The 22,554-nt window shown below is 40.3% G+C and overlaps 1 protein-coding gene across 6 annotated transcripts in view; it reads right to left on the reverse strand.

Moving 5' to 3' along the window:
• Positions 1 to 329: 329 nt before the first annotated feature.
• KCTD1 (potassium channel tetramerization domain containing 1) overlaps positions 330 to 22,554 on the reverse strand; it is a 75,035-nt gene continuing 52,810 nt past the window's right edge. For 5 of the 6 annotated variants that reach the window (XM_033155075.1, XM_033155077.1, XM_033155076.1 and 2 more), the window contains 4 exons: positions 21,009 to 21,187; positions 9,524 to 9,668; positions 4,274 to 4,579; positions 330 to 1,527 (listed from right to left, as the gene is read on the reverse strand). In XM_033155075.1, coding sequence (XP_033010966.1) covers positions 1,369 to 1,527; positions 4,274 to 4,579; positions 9,524 to 9,668; positions 21,009 to 21,187 — 789 coding nt within the window. In that variant the 3' untranslated portion in view covers positions 330 to 1,368. Of the gene's footprint in view, positions 1,528 to 4,273; positions 4,580 to 9,523; positions 9,669 to 21,008; positions 21,188 to 21,613; positions 21,728 to 22,554 lie in introns of those variants that run through there. The other variant, XM_033155074.1, reaches the window with a different exon arrangement.

Below are 22,554 nucleotides of genomic sequence, written 5' to 3' on the forward strand. Positions count from 1 at the left end.
AAAAACACATTCTTGGTTAGCCCAAGTTTTCATCATTACAGTATAATATGGGGCAGACATGGGTCATTTGTTTGTTGCTTTGGGGAGTCAGAAATCACAGCAAATCACCCAGAGATCTGCTAGTAGATCCAGATCGACTTTCTGTCTACCCTTGACTTTCCAGGTCTCTCCCATCATTATTTATTGGCGCTGCACATATACACAGTCACATGCAAGTCAAACAAACATATGTGGAGACTTGCCTGTATTGTTACTCAGTGGCTGGAGGGCTTGCCCTTCTCCTTAAAACAACATCTTCGGCAAACTGTGCAGAATTATACTACTCAGAAAGGAAAACAATACTTGTGACTTTATGGGCAGTGGTGAAATTATACTACAAAGGGATGTTAGCATTAGATAGACGTAAAAGCAGTCGTACAGGCCTGCATTTAATGACTTTACAACATAATTGCCCAGGACTGAAAAGATCGTACTAACCAACATTAGGTCACTTGTCTCAATGATGGAGAGAAAGCAGCACCCTGAGGTGCACCAGAACAGTTTGCCACTATGAACTAAAGATAAAGCACATTGCCTTTCTTTAAGTAACGTATTTGTGCCTTCATATTGTTGTTTGTGCAAAGAATTCAGCACCACTTACTGTCCAACGAATGTATCAGATGCATAATAGAGCAAGTTAAAAGCAAATGCTCATCTTGATTTTTAAACATTTTTCATTTTTTCTTTACTATTGTTGACTTAAATCAGGACATTAACAGAATTTAGTGTACGTTATTTGACTAAAAATAATAAAAAGGAACGCACTGGAGTCAAACCAGAGCAATTCTGACTCCATCTGATAAAAAATAAGATGGTTCACATCTGTCAGGCGAACAGAAGTGTGTGACTTCCTGTTCATGACCTCTGTTTTGTAATGGATGGATGCTTTCTAGAGTTGTGCCCAGTCATCTCTAACACAAACACCTGGAAACTTGATTCATGATGTACACGCTGAAAAACAGATCGCCATTTGGCAATGGAAAATGGAAGGGAGCTGTGAGCCTCCCCTTCTGGCAATGGCTTCTTTATTGTAAATCAGGCCTGGCTATGGCCTAGGACACTTAATGGCCCTCACAGCACCAATCTCACCTACTATTTTAAGGGGTTTTTCTTTCTTTTTGCATTTCTAACTTTTTACATGTACATATTTTACACCTTGAGGTTATTATTACTAATCCAAATGTTCCTGTATCAATACAGGTATGGTCTCTATATTTGATATAAATGTGTCTTTATTCAATGTTTCATTCCGGAGCTCTTTTGGTGTTCCAACTGCGCATGGAAAAAGGTCCCCTTTTTTGTTGTCGCATAAGAAAAAAAAATATGTCCTTAGTCCAGAGGCTCTTGCTTTATTCGAATGACAGAGGATGAACGAGATGTCCTTCTGAGTTCTCGCCTAAGTACATATTCACTGAACTGGGACGAGTCCACCCCTCCTCCACAGGAGCCAACAATTTCAAAGCCTCTTTGTTGCAACCTCTCAAGTACCTACAAAATAGGACAAGGAAAAGACTGGGTAAGAACAAAAGATTTAAAAAAAAACACACACACAACAGCAATGTAATTGTGAAAAAAAAAATCTGTTTTCACGTACTTTTTAATTATATGATTAACTACTTTATATTTATGCAACATAAACTCCCTCCTCAATGATAATTACTGGTAGATTTCAAGACATTAACAGCAGCTACTGCAGCTAAATAAATATTGAAATTTGAACCTCTTCATTCCATTCACCTTTGCATGATTTCTAAAAAAATGTAGGGCAACATCCAATGCCGTTGTCCCATTAGTGCGGGAGTGAGAAACTTCCAGCCCATGGGCCAATCTTGGCTCACCAGGGGGTTCAATTTGGCATGAGAACCATTTCTCCCAATCCATGGCCAACTGGCCACCAGTTGATGTCAGTGGTGATGACAATAACAAGTGAACTGATAAGAGGTACAGTGTCTTATGAGCCTTCCATACTGGGCTTTATTTTGGATACTCCAACAAGTCATTGATGCAATAATAGTGCAGTAGTGGTGGATTTATACTGGACCACTTTATACATCGTTCCACTTTATCAGGAGTTCTGTGATGCTTCCCTAAAGATGCTATGTTTTTGCCACCTGGAAAGACACTTCTGCTATGGCACAACCAAAGCAGGACAACCCCCCTCCCCCTGTGAACTTTTGTGGTATGGAAAGTTATAGGATTTTTAGTGGCAAACTATGGGATATGCAACTGCTGGAAACTAAGTAGTATGTTTGCCCCAAAACCTTTGCAGGAGCAAATGGAATTGAAAGTGAAGTTGCCTATAATCGCTACAATACTATCATGAGAATAACTTTTCATGAATGCACAATATAAAGGATATCTGTAGGGCCCTATGCTAAGTCCATTAACACGTGTACTGAGAGATGAGACATACCCAACATCTGTATGGAAATATCTAAATTGGAAGGAAGTACAGTGGTACCTCGGGTTAAAAACTTAATTCGTTCTGGAGGTCTGTTCTTAACCTGAAACTGTTCTTAACCTGAAGTACCACTTTAGCTAATGGGACCTCCCACTGCCGCTGCACCACCAGAGCACGATCTCTGTTCTTAACCAGAAGCGTTATTTCTGGGTTAGCGTAGTCTGTAACCTGAAGCGTCTTTAACCTGAAGTGTCTGTAACCTGAGGTACCACAGTACATGAAAAGTCTGCTAATTTCAAGGTCGTTCCCTTTGATCTGACTTACTGCTCAATTGATGAATAAGCACCTTTAACTCAATGGGGCTTACTCCTGAGTAGACATGCCGAAGATTGTGGTGTAGGAGTACAACTCCATTAACACCTAGGCTCCCTTTCAAACTCTCACTGGAAAACTAAAAAAAAAACCCCTCACCTAATGTGCTCACTAAGATTAATGTAACCATCCTCTTGATTATTCTAAATGCCTATGACATGGGCACACAAAGGTTTTCCTGATAAATGCTCCATGCTTTTGAAACTCCAGGAGCATGTTCTGAGGGTACATAATGGACCCATATTGCTGAAGCTAAGGTGGTTTGAGTCTGGATGGGAGACCATCTAGGAAGGGAGACCATTTAGGAACACTTAATGATGGAAGAAAGTTCAGATGTAAACGTGCTCATATTCTCCAATCCTCTAGTACTTCTGTGATCTCAGAAGTTCTTCATTTGACTCAGTATTTAGAAGCCAAAGTTAATATGATCTGGGACAGGATGCAGCTGGTATCTTTAAACTATAGCTGTAGGGATTTGTTTTAATCTTGAATGTTCAATGTAAATTAAAAGACATTGATTAAAACAGAACAAAACAAATGTTCAAGGCAAGGTCTTTCAAATACTGCTTAGAATGCAGGTGTTGAGAATTAATCAGATATGACCAGACCTTATTCTTCAGGAATTTTTCACTGCATTGTTCTCTCTCTGTGTGTGTGTGTATAGACTGAGAAGGCATAATATTCAAACTTCAACTGTTTCCCCACACTAGGAAAGTGTAGGGTAAAGCAGTGTAGGATAAAGGGGTAGAAGTACCGTACTAGTTGATTGATCTACTAACGACAGGTCTTGTGTCAATCATGTAGAATATTCAGATATTTTTAAATTCTGGCAGCTACACAAAATGTTCTTGAATCTGCAATGGTTGTTGAAAATAGATCCTAAAACATGATACCATGGAGTGGAGAGAAATCTCATAAGCCACCACAGGTTGTTCAAGAAATGGTTAGCCTCCTATGAATCTTCCCCGTAGATATTCAACAATACCTTCCAGGATGAGTTCTGCAACATATTTTTTTCACTAATCCAATTCATTTAAGTGACAGTACATGGCTCTTCTCATTATGTCATATGCAGATGCTTCCGAGAACATGGAAACCACCTTGTTCTCAGAAGCATCTGCATGCTCCATCTACTGAATAGGTTCAGCACAAGCCAATAGACCCAGTGAATCAAGCAAAATATGTTGGGAGGGGGGAATCATTGGCTTGTTTTTGTTCTTAATTTAATTATGTATTTTGTGTTTTTTATATTGTATTTTTATGTTGTAAACTGCCCTGAGATCTACAAATGAAGGATGGTATACAAATTTCATAAATAATAAGAAAAAGAATACAACTGATCCTCTAAGGAAGGGCTTGGACTGATTTACTTTAAATGTTTTTGTTTGTTTGTTTTTTAAATCTCACTCTGGTTCACATATTTACCAGGTTGCCCAAAAACTGATGTACATACATACATACCTGAACTGAATTGAGATGACAATAGCCATTTAAAGGAAATCTGATGACATGTGTTGAGTCATGATTCCAACCTGCGTTGACTGAATTGCACATCACATCACCAATTTCTGGGAAAACCTCTTCTATCAAAGACTTGTCGCCACTCAAGGTAATCCTCTCTCCAAGATCCGGAGCAACTCGCACAACCAAACACTCGCAGGATTTTGAAAACCGGCATGTCTCCCGATCCTGCTTCCACCTTTCCATCTCCCCTAGCATGGGCTGAAGCTGAAAATACTTTGCTTCTTCATATAACAAGCTGTAATCCTGAAAGACACATAATTTTCATTGCCAACGAGAAACATACATGCCGCTATAGGGTACGAATGACAATCCAACATTGTCAACTTGATTGTGGAACAGACTTCCTCATCATTTCCTTTCCACTGCAGCCTCTTTCTTGTTCGCCACCCAAAAACTGCTATGGGAAGGTTGAGGGGCAGAGGGACTGTAGGGGGGACATACCTACTGGTGCAACATTGGCTCTCACCCTACATCTACAGTATATAAGAAAAATAAACTCAATATTGAATTCACTTCAGCACATGGATAGAAACTGCTCACCTTCTCCAACTAAGAAGGGCCTATGGAAGAAATACACACAACATTAAATAGGTATGCTGCTGCCTTGCATTATATTTTTCTGCTCCCCTGTGAGTAGTAAGCTTACCCATATCCAGGCAGTCACCATACTGTTTGTTGGGGGTGGGGCTGGGGTGGGTGGGAGGACTATGGCTCATTTGTAGCATGCATTGTTTGCCTGAAGATGATCCCAGGTTCAATTCCCTGCATCTCTAAGTAAGGTAAAAGGTAAAAGGACCCCATGGCGGTTAAGTCCAGGCAAAGGCAACTATGGGGTTGCGGCGCTCATCTCGCTTTCTGGCTGAGGGAGCCGGCGTTTGTTCACAGACAGCCTTCTGGATCATGTGGCCAGCATGACTAAACCGCTTCTGGCGCAACGGGGCACTGTGAGTGCACGGAAACGCCATTTACCTTCCCACTGTAGCAGTACCTATTTATCTACTTGCACTGGCATGCTTTCAAACTGCTAGGTTGGCAGGAGCTGGGACAGAGCAATGGGAGCTCACCCCGTCATGGGGATTTGAACCACCAACCTTCCGATTGGCAAGCCCAAGAGCCTTAGTGGTTTAGACCACAGCGCCACCCATGTCCCTCGCATCTGTAAGTAAGGCTGTACTGACAGTACTGAACTAGAGAGACTAAGCCTGGCATGATTCATGATAGGGTAGCCTCCTATGTTCTTATGCATTTTGTTGCCCCTGCCAATGACAACTGATGCTGAGCAAGTTTGAGGAAAGCATGCATGACATCAGGATACAACTAAATCTGCAGATGGGGACTAGACGCAGGGCAATTGCCATGCTAGTTTCCAGTTTATTGTACAGTAGAAAATAAATGCAAAGAAGAGAAAGCTGGTGCTGAACACAGACTGGCCTCTAGACCAGACCATCTACACATACAGAAATAATAATTATTAATAAGATTCAATATTTTCTTCAAAATATGAGATATTTCCAAGTGCTGAATAACTGGCTCACCTCTGAACTAAGCAGTAAAGGTCATCAATATGATGCTGTTTTGTGTTGCTTTAAAAAAAGGAAAAAATGCATTTTGACCTCATTGTAAATGGTATGAGGCAATGGCATCCCGAATCATACACACATCTGGATGAGGCTAGGCAACTCTAGAAACAATTTTGTCCCCTTTAAATTTCTTTACCACCCTCCATCCAAAGATCACAGGGTGGTTTACAATATAAAAACAGAAAAGCATAATAACAGAAAAACAACAACATGCCCCCCCCCAAGTCTTGATGCAATGGCCAGAAATAATGTACATTCTGGGATAAGACAGATTATGGCAAACCTGATACATGTAGATACCTGGCCACATCCCCAAATATCTTCTCCATTAGTTTTGATGTTTGGTCCTGTTTTCATATTTGTACATAACACTTAATACCAAAATAATTTTTAGGACTTATTGGTTACCTAAAAAGTCTCCAAAAAGCTTACATTTGAAAACATACCATAAAAGCTATGCTGTTTACAAAAAAAATAACAGTAAATGTGTGTGTTTATGCAAAACAATGAAGCTAAAAGTCTACAATACCAGAAACAGTAACGTCCCCCTGCCCCAAACCAGAAAACAAACCAGCACATTTCTAAATCATCATAAGAGTCAGGGAAATGACTAGCTAGCCTGGCCACTAAGTACCTGCAAGGTAGATGGAGGATCAGAGAGGTACGGCCTGCAGCTGTCTGGACCCCACCCGAAAAGTATTTAAGATACACCCAAATATATCTGAATTGGCCCATGACGTATAAAGCCCACAAAGTAGGCCTTACCAGGATCATAATGTCCAGTTTAAAAATTCCAGCAAAAGCTAGAGAGAAATCAAAATCAGCAAGGGATAAAAACCCAGCGGCTAACAATCTCCTTTCCCTTCCTCCCCCACAACAAACACTGTGATGTGAGTGAGGCTGAAAGACTTCAGAGAATTGTCCAAGGTCACCCAGCAGCTGCATGTGGAGGAGTGGGGACGTGAACCCGGTTCACCAGATTACGAGTCCACCACCACTACAGTGGTACCTCTGGTTAAGTACTTAATTCGTTCCGGAGGTCCATTCTTAACCTGAAACTGTTCTTAACCTGAAGCACCACTTTAGTTAATGGGACCTCCCGCTGCTGCTGCGCCACCAGAGCACGATTTCTGTTCTTATCCTGAAGCAAAGTTCTTAACCTGAAGTGTTATTTCTGGGTTAGCGGAGTATGTAACCTGAAGCGTATGTAACCCGAGGTACCACTGTACACCACACTGACTCTCTAGACTTCTTCTAAAAGGAAGAATGTGTCAGAGATACCTTCTGTCTAAAGAATCCTGCCCATGGCACAACTTTGGACTAGGTGACCTTGAATATCTCTTCAAAATTGGACTTGGTTATTTTATGTATCAAAACAGAATGGACAGTGACATCGTAACAATTCAAAGTGGCTAGGTTTTAATTCTGTTTTTACCTACACTGAAAACAAATATGAATAGTGAACAACAAGGGCAACATCGCCCCCCCCTTTAAATGACTGACCTACCTTCAGGAAAGAACCATTAGGGACAGTGTAGAGGCAGATGCTGAGTCTCATGTGGACATATGCGCTTAAAGGCTATTTTTAGACAGTGCCGTTTAAAGAGTGGTGTGCCCTAAGAATGCTTGCGAAGGGCAAGTTGGTACTACGGGGTTTTGTAAAGACTGCAGTTTAGCTCTGTGGCTAGAGCTAGAGCTCATTTCATCAGTCAAACACGTTTTGATTTTCCTACTGAGCAGATAAGTGGGGCCAGATGTTTCCAATAACCTGAGGCTGGGTTTTTAAGAGTGCTCACACAAAACCCTTTTTTTTTGGGTGAAAATACAGCCCCTCAAGCAAGAGGGATAAAACAATTACACAGTATCTTGAAATTCTTCACCTCTTTTCACGGTTCCTCCCCAATCAAATCTGAATAAGAGGGGGGGAAAACCCATCTGAATGCAAACAAATGCCATGTTAGGGCACATCATACTAAGGTGCCGATTTAAAAAAAGAGGGCAAGAAAATTTTAATTATGATGGCACACGGAGGTGTATAGTTTTAAAAGTCTGCTGTTTAAAGTAAGAATAGGTTTTATGAATTAAACTAAAGATGCTCATTTAAACTTGTGTTTTAAAAAAGTTTTTTCTGTGCATGTATGGAAGTGTATTATTTTTGCTGATAGATGATAGTGAAAATGTGGGTCCTATCTGTCTATCTTAGTTTAAACAGGCTGCATCCTTGTACTGGATAATTTCATACTTCAGAACTGCAATCCTAAATACACTTAAGTTCAAGTAAGTCCCATAGAAAAGTAGTGGGACTGACTGGGGAAACCCAGGTTCAAATCTCTACTTAGTCATGAAGCTCACTGAGTGATTTGGACCAGTTATTCTCCCTTAGTCAACACTACATCACGGGATTATTTTGAGAATAAACAGGGAAGAGAAAGAGAGAAGAGAGCATGCATACCACCTTGATCTCCTGTAAGGGAACTTGAGTACAAATGCAGCAAATAAAAATAAATAAAACATGAGCTCCTTGATCACAGGTTACATTGCTCATTCAAGTAGATCATTTATATGAATAACCTACAAATATCTGGTTCAAGTCAAGATTCTGCATGGGGGCTGCCCTGAGGCTGTTGCTGTATTCTGCGAGTAGGATTCAACTGTGTAGGTTGTGCAGTTAAAGTGGATCTGGTGCTCTTGCACAACCAACCTGCTTCCAAAATACAACCTGAACTTTTTACAAGTAAGGAAAGTGAGGGACAACAATTACTTAGCATGATACACAAGCTCTGAACAAATCAGAATGAACACTCAGTCAACAGGGACCATTATCTAACCTCTTTGCAAACCTTCTGCAAATGAATAAAGATGAATACACAATAAACAGGTTGAGTGACCAAGGTTTTGACTGCACTCGTAAGAATGTTAAGAGTCCTGTTGGATTAGACAACAGTCCATCTTGTTCCCAACAATAGCCATTCTGCTGGGGGAAGCAGGGGAAACGAGGCTGTGGGTTGGGTGGGCAGTGGCCCTTCCCTGCTGCTGTTCACTGGCAGCTGGTATTCAGGGGCACATTGTTCTCCATTTGGAGACTCCATTTAACTATTAGACTGGTAGCTGTTTACAGACCTACCTTCCATGTGCCTCTCAGGGACTCAAAATGGAAAGATAGCAATCTTCAATCAGAGTACAGCTGACAATCTTACCCTTATGGTGGCTTATGATCATAGGTTAAGCCTCTATGATACAAATGGCAACCAAACTGCATGGGAGACATTCAAAGGTATGGATGTCTACAGTTTAAGAGTGTCTGATGGTTCAACTCATACTTTCTTGTATTCATTGGCACTGCCTCCCTGTTCATGTGTTCAGGAAATATCAGGTGAAAGTTTGCTTTACACACAGACTCCTCCCATGATATGAAATATGTTTTATAATTTGCTTGTAAAACTGTATGCTCAATATTTTCAAATATTCATTTCAGATATCTATTATTTGCCAGCATCCATCAATGCAACCCACAAGCCTTGCTCCTGGCACTTGGCAGTTCTGATTACTCAAGCTACCTCCTTTCTAAACATTTCAAATAGGATGATGATGATGCATAAAATTTCACCTTGAAATCATCTGGTATGAGGAGCTTTGATGTTCGTAGAAAATTCAGGATATATCTGAACATTTGGCCATCTCTGTCAATGAAGTAGTGCTGCTTCAGGCTGTCCAAAACAATTGGCTCTGTGCCATCAAAAAGCCTCCCAATTCTGAAAATGAGAGAAAAGTCAATTTGCAGTCAGCATCTTTAAGTCACTAGGAGTCACTGACCTTGGTCACTGGAATTTCTTGAATCCATGTCTTTGCATTAATCAAGCTCAGTGATAGTTACATTTCATGGTGAAAACAGTATTATGGCAATGGACATGACACAGTGATATATTTATCAATGTGAATTTTTGAATCAATTTTGAACTTAATATTAATGAGAGGACTTGTCTCCTCAGATATTTACAATGAAAATAGGGCAATACGGAATGCATTTCCATTTCAATAATTTCTTAAAACATCTTTGAAAGTGATGCTGAATGAAGAAGGCATGCCCATTAGAAGTACTTTTACCCATGCACATAATTTTCTTCTATTTAAAACTTATTGCAACATAAACCTTCAGGGCTAAGACTTTTTGTGGTATTTGGCTCTAAACCAAAATAATCTAAGCATGTGAAATCTGGTAATCACTCTCTTTTGATTCTAATATTCTAAATATTTCATGTTTTCATTCTTAGGGTTGTGTTCCTCCCCCACGTGTGAAAGACATCAGGTTACAATTCTAAATCAGAAGAGAACCATTTCCAGCATTTCATTTTACTTATGATGCCATTAGCCTTTCATTTTTCATCCATCATTTCCACTTCCTGTCAAGTGGAGGCAAAGGGGCTGGTTTTGAATCCAACATATCCTGGGCTAGCTTAGCTCCTCTCTATTACTGGAATGCCTCATTTTGAGGTTTTCCATCAGCTGTTACCAACAGGGATTCTGCCACTGGCCCTTCTGCCCACCCACCCATTTTGCAGGTGGAACAGGGAGTTCCGTGCTGATTTCCACCGATGGAATGATGCAAGTATCACTCTGCCAGCACAGAGCAATGCCAGCATCTCTGTGCTGGCAGAATGATGCTGCCATTGTTCTATGGGTGGAAGTCAGCAAGGACTGGCAGGGCTTGGAGGAGGGGCAAATGGGTTTTGGATTGCAGCCTAAGCCATCCAGATTCCAGATGAGCAGCAATTTGATATTGGTTGTCCCCTCTTTTCTCCCATTGGATTTATTTTCAAAATAAAATACATAATGACCTTCTGTGAGTGAATGTCCATCAGGGTGGAGCCAGTGAGGTTGCTAACACCAGAGTAGACATTAAAAGCTTTGGACAGAGGACCACTCTCAGTTCCACCATACAAGATTTTAAGCCTAGTGGTATCTCTTGCTGATGTTCAGAGAAACGCCATACATGTCTCCAATTTATATCACATTCTGTATTCTTTATGTTGCTGATCTACCCTCAACATTCATCAATTTATCTAAATTTACGTGAACAACAACATGCCACAGAGAAATGCAACTCAGCTAAGGTCGAGTCCTATTAAATCTGCATACAATTTAGTAATTTGTACTTTTAAACCATCCATTTTCACTCTGTGAAATCACTGATCTTCCACTGACTGTCAGGAACAGCCCATTCAGATTACATATTAAAGTGCCCAAAGACCCTAATTTTAGGACTTTATTTCTTTTCCAATTTACAAAGTAAACTGACCACTTAGAACAAGACTTCTCTTGCCTGGAAGGCAGAAAACATTCAGCAGGATCACATGGGTCATGACTTTGGACAGCCCCCATTAGGCAACAGGTTTGTTGTTCTCATTATAATTAGTCATATATCAAAGCAAGCAGACACTAGTGACCCAAGCTTTAAAGAATGTCAATAAAATGGGATGTGGGTGTCAAGACTATTCTTACCAATGTTTTTCATTAGAACAAATGCCTGTTACTTTTATGTCACCTTTAAAGACCTCACAATGTTTTCTTCTCCTTTATAGGTCCACTATTTCCACTATAAAGCCACTTACAGGATAAGGTAGTTTAAAACGCAAGTTGATGCTTCTTCCTGCCATTATCCCTACCGCCCACCCGCTGTGCTCGCCTATGCACCTCATCCTCCTATCCAGAAGGTCAGTCTCTCACACATGTCTGAATTGGTTTAATATTTGCTTCTGAACTTCCAAGTAGCAACCCGATGAAACTGATAATTTTTGTCAGACTCACTGTGGCCCAAGGCAGAAAGCAGCTGTACAAACTCAAAATGCAACCTGAGAGGCAAATGAACTGTTCACAGATTTAACAAGATCGAAGATTTATATTGGGAAAGTTGTCTTTGAAGAAAGTAAATAAATAAATAGAAAAATGAACAAATAAAGGGTTGAGAAATGTTTCAAAATGGAGCGGGTTTGACTGGTTCCCCAGACATTTGTCAACATTCATGTAGTTTTGCTTCTAAAAAAAACAACCCTGACATCTTTTCTCCTGAGTGATATTCGTATTGTATTGAAAATGACTGACAATATGAACAATGTAAAAATGGACTTAAGAGTAAAATCTGTGAGAGAAATTGAAGAAATTAACTGAATAGTTAAGAACATAATATATGAAAAGCCCTGCCAGACCCGGCCAATGACCAATCTAGTCCAGCATCCTGTTCTCACAGTGGCCAACCTTTTGGAAGTCTGAAAGCAAGATTTGGGGACGGTGGGAAGCACTGAACCCACTGGTGACACCCAGCATTTGGTATTCAGGGCCATACTGCCTCTGACAGCGGAGGTAGAACATAGCCTTCTAAACCACGAAGTTGTCTAACCCACTTTTAAAGCCATCCAATCTGTGGTTGCTGTTAAGCAATCACTTGCATAATTTGACCAGTTCCTTCCCTCTCTTTCCTAAACAGGTTTGTGCTAGCCAACTCAGTAAGACAGAGCCAACCCTTATTCAAGAGGAGAACAGATATGAAGCTGCTCAGCAGCTGGTGCCAGCCAATCTTGCTCCAAGGCAAGGATGTTTGAACCCTGGCTAGGCCTCATACTCTATGTGTAAAAACTACAGACTAAGTCTATTGGAATTGACTCAGATGGGAACAAGACCCCTTAATCATGGGTCCCCGTGAGTTTGCCTTCATTCCCTGTTTTCTAGATTCCTAGGAATTCCCAGGCTTGATGCCACCCTATCATTGGGTTCCTGTTCGCTTCGACAACTAGTCATCTTCTCTGCATACTGTTATTCTCTCACTGAAGCCCTGTTATCTGTTAAATAACATCAGGAGATGCGTTTGAAAAATTAATATAATTAAATGATTCATTTAAAAATATTTTTACACGACTAAAAACCAGAAAGTGATGTATGTAACAATTAGAATAAAACTGGACCCTGCAATCATATGGGGCCCTTCTTTATATGCCTTCTCTACAAGATGTCTGGAGAGTCACAATACAATAACAGGCCTTTTTGGAGGGTGGCTCCCCTCATTTAATGCTTTCCCCAGAGGCTCACCTGGTGCCTTTGTTAGATATCTTTAGGTGCCAAACAAAAACGTTCCTCTTCTTCTAGGTGTTTGGCTAATTAAACAATCTATGGCCTTTTAAGCGCTGTGCAGGGTTATTTGTTTGTTTGTTACTATGGTGTGCATTTTTTTGTTTTTATATTGTAAACTGCCTGTGATCCTCGGATGAAGGGCAGTATAGAAATTTTAGTAGTAGTAGTAGTAGTAGTAGTAGTAGTAATTCAACAACTATAGAAACCAAACACAGACTAAGGACTGGGAGGCTAGATAAAGAATAAATGAGTCAAAATCCCATCAATGTGGACACCGACCACAACTCAGATGGGGCATGGTTCCCTAGAGGGGATGCCACAACTAAATAGCCTCCCTCTGGTTGCCACAACATGGACCTCTGCAGGTGACAACACAACCAGGAGGGCATCACTAAGCTGATCTGAGTGACTGGGCAGGATGATATGGGGGAGGCATTCCCTACGACGATAGCCTGTTAAAAAGTTTGCTAGCCTTTTACAAATTGGCTTTTGTTGAAAGGATTTGTTGTATGGTATACAGTATAACATATCATCTATCCCTTACAACAAATGCTTTCAACATAAAACAGTTTGCTTCTTTCCATTTGAAATATGTTAAACATAACCGAGTTAACTTTCAAGAAAGGAAAGCAATCCCAACCTATTCTGGCTGATACCGGTTTACTTCAATGATTGTGGCAGTCTGCCTATAAATACTGGGGGTGGGAAGTTATCTGATTTTCACCTTGTTTCTTCTGCAATGTATCATCAAGATGATGATGTTTGTGATGAAGTGTCTCACACAGGGGCCTGGAGATAATGGATTCAATGGATATCCTTAAAGGATCATTTGTCAATTTTGTATTGACTATTTGTGTTGCTCCAAGACAGGAAGAGATTTCATTTTTTTAATATAGGCTCTGAAGCCCTGAGGCATCTTCTTAAACCGTTTAAAAAGAAATCAATTTTCAGATGGATAAAAGGGAAGCTAAGAAGGGTTTTAATGAACTTACTTGAGCAGCATGTTCTGGACCTCATTCAGTTGAACCTTAAACAAGGCCAGACAGGTTTAGAACCTACTATCAGCAGAGGAGCTGTGGCCTGGAAATGCTTGCTGCTACTGTTTAGAATTTGCGGTTCTGGCTCCTTGAGTAAAGCCATAAATTACTGTCTTAGTACCCGAGACATAATATGTAGTTGCACAAGAGTGTAAATTAATTGCTACCACTAATGAGGATAAAAGGGAGAGCAGTTACTATGCAAACTAGATCTCTATGTTTATGTATAAACCAGTACCTTGTGACTGTGTTACATAATCTCCTCACAATTATATTCAGGTAACTACACACACACACACACACCCCTAGTGAAAAATCACTGTACTGGGTAAAAGCCCATTTCAATTTAATGTTACAGCTTCTGCTTTGAAATTATAGCTGTTTATGTGTTATGGGGATATGGAAGACACAAGTAAATCTATGCTCTCCTGATAGGATATTCTGCCCAATATACCGTAAATTACTGCAGGGGTATTTTAACAGAAGGAACACAGAAGCAGGGGCGTACCCAGGATCAAAACAGGGGGGGGGGCAAGCCATGGTCATTCAGGTTGTGACATTTCAGCACGGAAAACGCAAATGAAACCAAAATTTTAAGAAAATTATATATAATTATAGCAGTGTTTTATTACAGTAGTTATTACAATTATTTGCTTGAAAAAAAGTTAATTTTTATTCTAGTTACATGTCTTATACTAATATCATTTTTCTTGGGTTTGAAGAAAACTTGTTCAAAACTTTCATTTCAATCCAGTCCTGATTTTCCTTGAAGAATTTCCAATGGATGCTGATGAAACACAACCCAGTCAGTCTGTCCTCTCCCATTATACTTCTGAGCCAGGTCTTTACCCTTCGAAGGGTACTGAAAGATCGTTCAACAGTAGCCATGGCGGACGGGAAAGCACTTAAAAATACTGATCAACTAGCGGCAGGTGGCTCAGTTTATATAGTGATGCGGAACACACTAGACCCCTCTAGAAGATTCCCTCTTCTCTCTGCTAGAGCCCGCTAGAGACCTCTCCCTCCTTTGAATCCCACTGGCTAGCTGACACTTCTCGGTTTTTACACCATTTCAGTGTGGTAAACAACTGATTATTCGCCATCGCCCTACCTAATTTTTGTTTCGTTTCATCACTTTATAACCATTTAATATATTTTTTTGCTTTGGGGGGGGCAGTTGCCCCCCCTGCTCTTCACTGGGTACGCCCATGCACAGAAGAGCTCGACAACTCAAAAAATATGTCAAATGAAGCTGAGAACATTTCACAGATCTGCAGGTCAGGGACCTGCAAGTGCAGCAAGGCAAGGACCCACCACATCCACACTAGTAACAATAGGTCTTGACAAAACTCATGGGAATAGAAATCCAGAAATCTTGTACCTGCAGGGAGCATATGCAACTACTACAGCATGCAATTTTTTTGCACAGACTGCTGTCTGCTCTGCCTTGTCCTTTACCTACCGGATACAACTGAAGAACACAAGAACATTTCTATTCTCTCAATTTCTTTCTTTTTTAAAAATCAGGACCTTGACTGCCAAGTTCAAAATATATACTTTGAATAAAAAGTCAGTCAGTCAATCAGTTACTTTTACATGTCACATTATCTCAAAACACAATCCTAACCATGTCTAATCAGAAGTAAGAAGTACTGAATTCAAAGGGGCTTGCTCCCAGGTAAGTGGGATTAGGGTTGTAGCTTTGGAGCATTTTTAATGGAGAAGTAGTTAATAAATTACATGAACAGCTAAAAGTCATCCTATCCCATTCATGTGTGTGGGTTCTGTATGCTTAGTGGTAATGTCCACTGCAGCTTAATTTCCCTTAAAAAAAAAGAAATTCTACAATCTTTATTTATTTAAATTTATGTCTCACAAGGGATTCATTTCATTCCAATTTATTGTACAATTATATATTTCTGGGGGTTGAAAACAGAGGTTGAATTGGTGAAAATAAAATTTGATGTGGTCATTACAAGAGCAATAATGTGTTAACTACTTGGGATGAACATGACAGATGCAAATGCTAGCATAAAAATATAGAATGAATATATTAACTCAGCTGAAAAATACACATTATAAATGTATTCAGGTATTAATATAGGCTTCATAGCATTTATATCTTAATGTTTGAAAAAAAAAATCCATGCATGTTAGGGAGACAGAGGCTGACACTATTCAACGCTGCATTGTTCTTGATTTGTCTGGGAGTAAACATAGGCTGCTCAAGATCAGTGCTGGGAATTGGTAGCAAAATGGTACACAGGCTGTCCTCTTCTTTGGTAGCACATAAAGAGGGAGAATGCACAGGGGAAGATTAGCTTGGCTCAGAGGCGGCACAGCTACCAACGTATCTGTACAGAAAAAGGAAACTTCAAAGAGAAAGCAGAACTCAAGGGTGACTGATACAGTAACAAAAAAAGGGCCTGAAACCCAGAACTTACTTTACTTGATTACTGGGAGTGGAGCTAACTCCCTGGATTGTAGAATGGGGTTTACAGGATTACCACAATAAATATTTAGATGCGTTGTATAAGCATGCAAACAAAGCCTGTTCTGAACTTCCTACTTCTGGAATGAGAGACTAATCGGAACACCCTCATTAAATGCCAGAGGATTTGGGGGTTTGTGAGGGTCCACTGAGCTAGGAGGAGGTGTTAGGAAACTTTATAGTGTAAATGTTTTCTTTAATTCTCTCTTCACTGTGAAATGTTTCTATGGAAGGCTGAATGTTGGAACAAAAACTGGGGTGGCGGTAGGAAGATATAGAAGTCATCAGCAAAGAGCAAATGGCAGGAAAAAGTGCTGGAACAAGCTATGACCAGAACTACATGATTATCAATGAAATGAAAAGCTGTTACAGGTGTTCAAATCATATAATCATCAAATTGCAGAGTTGGAAAGGACCATGGGGGGTCATCTCGTGCAACTGCTTGCAATGCAGGAATCTTTTTGCCCAACCATGACAGCAGAGGTTGTGGCTCATTATTTAACTGATGCTGTGGCTTTACATTTCACTGCACTGTAAACTTTAATTTTCACTTTCTCCAGGTCTTCCCCATTTGGCCTGTCAGGTTACTTTGGCCAAGCCATGCCTAGCTGCCCAACACCTGCACTGCAAGGGGTTGGACCAGATGACTCCTGGGGTCCCTTCTGACTCTACAATTCCATGATTCTATAATGTCAGCTGATTGTCTGGGCTTGCAGAGCGCGCTACCTTTGCCCAGATGGTTTGATTTCAAACTGCATGGGCAAAACCAGGTCACCTGACAAGAGAGTGATGTGGCCTGCAGGGCAGGGTAGGGGAGATAAGCACCCAGCTTGCTGGTCAGATCCTGCTGCCTGCCCTTGCTCTACAGCGAAATCACATGTGGCTTGTTGAAAAAGCTAAGATGGGTAGTCACAAAGCAAGACTGTAGCTGAACACATGCATGGGCAGGAGCCACAAGGCTGGCTGTCTACCAAGGACAAACAAAGGTTTGTGCTTGTCACTGATCCTGAACATCCTCCAAGTTGAGCAGAGGTGAGACAGCAACTCAGACATCATGCTGAACTTTGGAGGTAGGGAAAGTGCCAGTATCACTACTAGGATGAGCCTCGCATATGCTCAGTTTATTCATTTTTGTAAACAGGGAAAGGATGCTTGCAATGGAGATGGTAGAAAGTAAATTTTGACGAGCCCTGTACATGGAGTAGAATTAAATTAAAAATAAGCAATGGGATTTAAGCATCCACCGGCTTATGCTCTCACAAAAGAACCAAGTCAAACAAAGCATTACAGTAAGTGCACAACAGGCAACTTTATCTTTGTTTTTTTTCTTTACTTAATTGCAGGTGTGGGACTGGCCATGTTCCTGGGGACAACAGTGTATGGGGAAGAGGATTTAACTCTTTTCTCCCCAGCTGTGATTCCAACACACACACACACACACACACACACACACGAGAGAGAGAGCGCGCGCACAGTTATGAGGCTTAGAAACAAGTTTTCAGTGATGACAATGGAAGTGTTTTGTCCCTAAGACTTCTACCTGCACAGGGGCAGTTTTCATTTGGAACACAGCTAGAAGGGAAGAGTTAAACAACTCCTCTCTGCGCTTTGTGGTCCCAATGGAAAAATTGTCCCTATGACTGTAATTAAATAAAGAGAAAAAAAACACAGACAGCTAAGCAATTAAGCTAACTTCTGGTTTTGCCCTCAGCCAACAACAAATCAGAGCAGCAGACATGAGAATTTGAAAAGAGAGAGAAGAAAAATTCTGATTGCAAAAACATAGCTTGAGATGGTATGCTGAGTGTCAATAACAGGGGGAAGTAAAATTTTGTGGCCCTCTCTCCCTTGTGTGATTTCATATAATGCATGCCATAAGAACAGGTAAGATTTTATTGGCCAAAGCATCAGTTTGAAAATAATGCCATCAGATCCAAAGGCTCTTCCTCACTTCGTGGCTGTGTTTTAACAAAGCATTGGGAAATCTCAAAAGGGGCAAAGCTTTCCAAATGCACAGCCAGCAAAAAAGTGGAACAAAGCCAGCAAGAAACAGCAGAGAACTTGGCAGCTATAAACTGAAGCTTCAAACATACCCTGTGGGTGGCCATGGGTGTTGGCTGTAAAGCTACAAGCAGACTCTGTTTAGTCCTGCAATTATACACAAGAAGTATATTAAACTGCTTTGAAAACATATAGCAATTTAGGAGAGACTAGCATAGCAGAAGCTGGGGTGCTAACATCATGAATTCTCAGAAAAGTAAGTTATATGAATTGTTACGTTTCTTCATGCTTGGACACAGAGCTTTTCTTAAATTTTGATCATGTATTTGTCAGGTGGTAGTGCTGCTGCTGGACCCACCACAGATTAGTTGGTCCCAACCCACCAGCTGAAGACCAGACTATTACTGCTCCTCTATGATGCCAGAGTTCTAGGGGTTTTTTTGGATTGCTTGTGAAAAACTTATATTTTTGTTCGTCATTTACCACCACACTCTTCGTAATTTAGTACTCTCAACTAAAACTGGTAAAAAATAAATAAATGCTGGCATGTTGCAACATCTCATATTCTAGAAAGATCTCAATCTCTCCTGAAATCACAAATACTACAGGTCTGGCTTCCATAGATTTTTCTTAATTTATACAAAAAAGAAAGCTGACACAAGGGAACACACTGTTGCAGTTAGTTTACAAGTAGTTATTCTGTACCAATAATGGACCAATACACTATAGCATCACCTGTGAACTGAAAAAACACTTGTGGGGGGTGGAATTCATTCCTTGATGAGAGCCGCTCATTTGGCTATGCAAATTTTAATGACTGTGAGCAGGCACAGTAGATTTTTGTTGTGGTTCGAACAGAAGTGACACCACCACTACCACCAAGAGCTAATATACTAAATCGAGCAGGTAGTGTTGCATCAATCTTTCTAGATGCCTGCTCAATATCAGTAATGACATAATAACTATTTCATGTTATAACTAAATGCAATCTTCTTACCCAGGAAAGAGATTTATTTATTTAAGACATGTACAGTCTTACCTTGGAATTTGAATGGCTTAGTTGCCCAATGTTTTGGCTCCCGAATGATCGAAAACTGGAATTGATTGTTCCAGTTTTCAAATGTTGTTTTGGAAGCCAAAAGTCTGGTGGGGCTTCCACGCAGCTTCTGATTGGCTGCAGGAGCTTCCTGCAGCCAATCGGAAGCCATGTCTTGGAAATTGAATGTTTTGGAAGTTGAACAGACTTCCGGGACAGATTCTGTTTGACTTCCAAGGTACGTCTGTATATACTATTTAATCATCAGCATATCTTAGTGGAACATGTAAAAATAACACACACAGAGAATAATACCTTTAGAAATAATTATGAAATCTAACTTAAACTCAAACGGTGCCTTAAAATGTCTGCTAAAACAAGAGAGTCTTTGCCATGCACCTGAATTTTTGCAAGGTGGGTGCCTATTTAATCTTAGGTAGGCCTACTACACTGAATGCATGGCATCTAACAAACAGTTGGACCTGATTAAGCAAGGAGGATCCAAAAGTAAAATGTGACTTTGACATGCAGACTCCCAGCTGAATCTGAAACTGAAATGCCAATTGATATTGCACACATAATTGTAGTCACCAATCACTACTTGCAGGAAGCATGTGGGAGGTCTGAAACCAGGCTTCGCTCCCACAGACTAAATTACTAGTGCTGTCAAAGATGACAGTGATGATCATCTGATTGGCATACTCAAATCGCTGTTTGCGATTTCAGTCATTGAGTCTATATAAAAATAATTTGAAGGTTTTAAAAACCTATTACTCAAGCCCAACAGTACTCACTAGAGTACTGTAAGTACATAAAATCTGCAGTTACCCAAGTAACTTATTTCCTTTAAAAAGAAAGCGTTAAAATTAGCAAAGATGCATCATTTGTTCAGGTATAAGTAAATGCTTTTGTCCAGGACTGCGTACATGTTTATTATGTAGCAAATATTTGTCTAAATATGTAATTATTTTATGTTTTAATTGTTCAGATAACCCTCTATCCAAGATTCTGATGACAGAAAATTCCTCCCTCTTCCAGGTCCAAAAGAAAGCCAACCCCCTTCTTCTAAAGCAGATGATTCAAATGCTAAGTTGGAACCCATCATTCTGAGGTGATATTGTGTGGAAGGACTGACAAAATGCCAACAGAAAGTGTCAAAGAAAAACAGCAAAAGAATCTAGTTTATGAGTGATGTGAGTTATGTAGTTACTTGTGCGTTCTGGGTAGAGAAACAAAATCCACTGGTGTGTTTCATTTAGCAAAATGCTTTCTAACAACAACTTTATGTGTATGGATTCACTTTCAAGTGGTTTTGCACCAAATAAGAAGGTTACAGAGGTCAGAGGATAGAAGTGAGCAAATTAACAAGGCTGCCAGAGACATGCAACATAGTCCTTAGAATTACCTTGAATCAGGATATTTAGTAAGGGTGGCCAAGCTGCTGGTATACATGTGCCCACCCACATCAATATGTACCGGTGCATTGGATTTTGTGAGCTGGGCTGGCGTGGGGATGCCTTGATTGTTCAAAGGAGATGCAGGGGACCTAGTGATCAGAGGTCTTGACATATTGGGCCGACTGTCCTGTGAAAAGACACAAACACCATTAGGAATATGAGTTTCTATTTTAGAAAAGCCAACAACACAGCTAAGTTCACGTTTAAGACTGAATAAAACATCACCAGCACCAAACCTCAGTCTCCATCTTTAAATATAGCTCTCTTAAAAAAAGAAGAAGAAGAAGTCAGTTAAACTTGAAATCTAGTTACATTGCAAGCTGGGGGAAAAATAAATAAAGACAGTGTTCTTTGAACGCACACTATGGAAAAAGCAGTATTTTCAAGCTTCTGTTTAAAAATGAAAACCAGCTCAGTGCTCACACTTCAGAGCTAGATTAAGTCAATAATAACGACAAAGATAAAAAAATACAAAGGGAGAGGAGAGAAGCAGGATTTTGCTATGTCCCAAACCCACCTATGCGCTATGCAGTTAAAATAGGTAAATACAAACCCTCGGCTCTTCCATTCTGCCAACTCTTCTCTTGAATTTCCAATTCACATATCACGCAAACAGAAGAGGAAACACCTGGACTAGCCAACTGTTCATGTACTGTAAAACATGGGGCACCGAGAGCCTTTGAGAAAGACATTTTCCATGTACAGTAAATATTATACAAGTTGTGACAGATGCCCCTCTGCACCCAAAGAGGCTGCTATCCCAAGAGCAGCTTCCCGAAGAAATCTCCAAAAGGGAGCACCACAAGCAGATGCAGATGAAACAAACGCCTCAGTCAAACTGGAATGGTAATGTCAGTAAACTGCATGCGCTAGCCCTGTGCACAGAGTCAGGGTGGGGCAGAGCGAAGCAAAGCATTTTGCTGAAGCCAGCAAGGCAGACCAGTTTCAAAATTCTGGAATGTAAACAAAACAAAACCTGGGCACATTTCTAAGGCAACGGCACTTCCTCTTAACATATTCACTCAAGGATGTAGCTGGGATATACCGACTGAGGATAGGCTACAGAATACTCCCCAGATTTTTTGTTTAGGGTTGTATGCATCTTATCAGCAATAACCTGTGAGGACTCAACTAATCCCACAGGCATAGTGTTGCACTGTTAATCCCAATTATCCATCGTAAAATGAGAACAACCCCACAGAGTTATTAGGATTATTGGGCCATTGGGATAAGCATTGTAAATCATTTTGCATATAAAGGGGCTAAGAGGTTGATAAAATTATAATAATCTTCACCAGAGTATTTATAGTTCTGCACAGCGAAGAACAAATATAATACTTATTAACACATTTCCATTTGTAGCAGGCCCAAACATTGTACTACCACATCATTTTAAAAGATTAATCTGTATCCGACCATTTAAAATATTCTTTCACTAAAATGGTTGGAAATTTTTCAATATTTGTGATGTCTGCCTAAGTCTGCCTGAACCAT

This window comes from Lacerta agilis, chromosome 7 (assembly GCF_009819535.1).
Source record: "Lacerta agilis isolate rLacAgi1 chromosome 7, rLacAgi1.pri, whole genome shotgun sequence".
Taxonomy (NCBI): Eukaryota; Metazoa; Chordata; class Lepidosauria; order Squamata; family Lacertidae; genus Lacerta; species Lacerta agilis.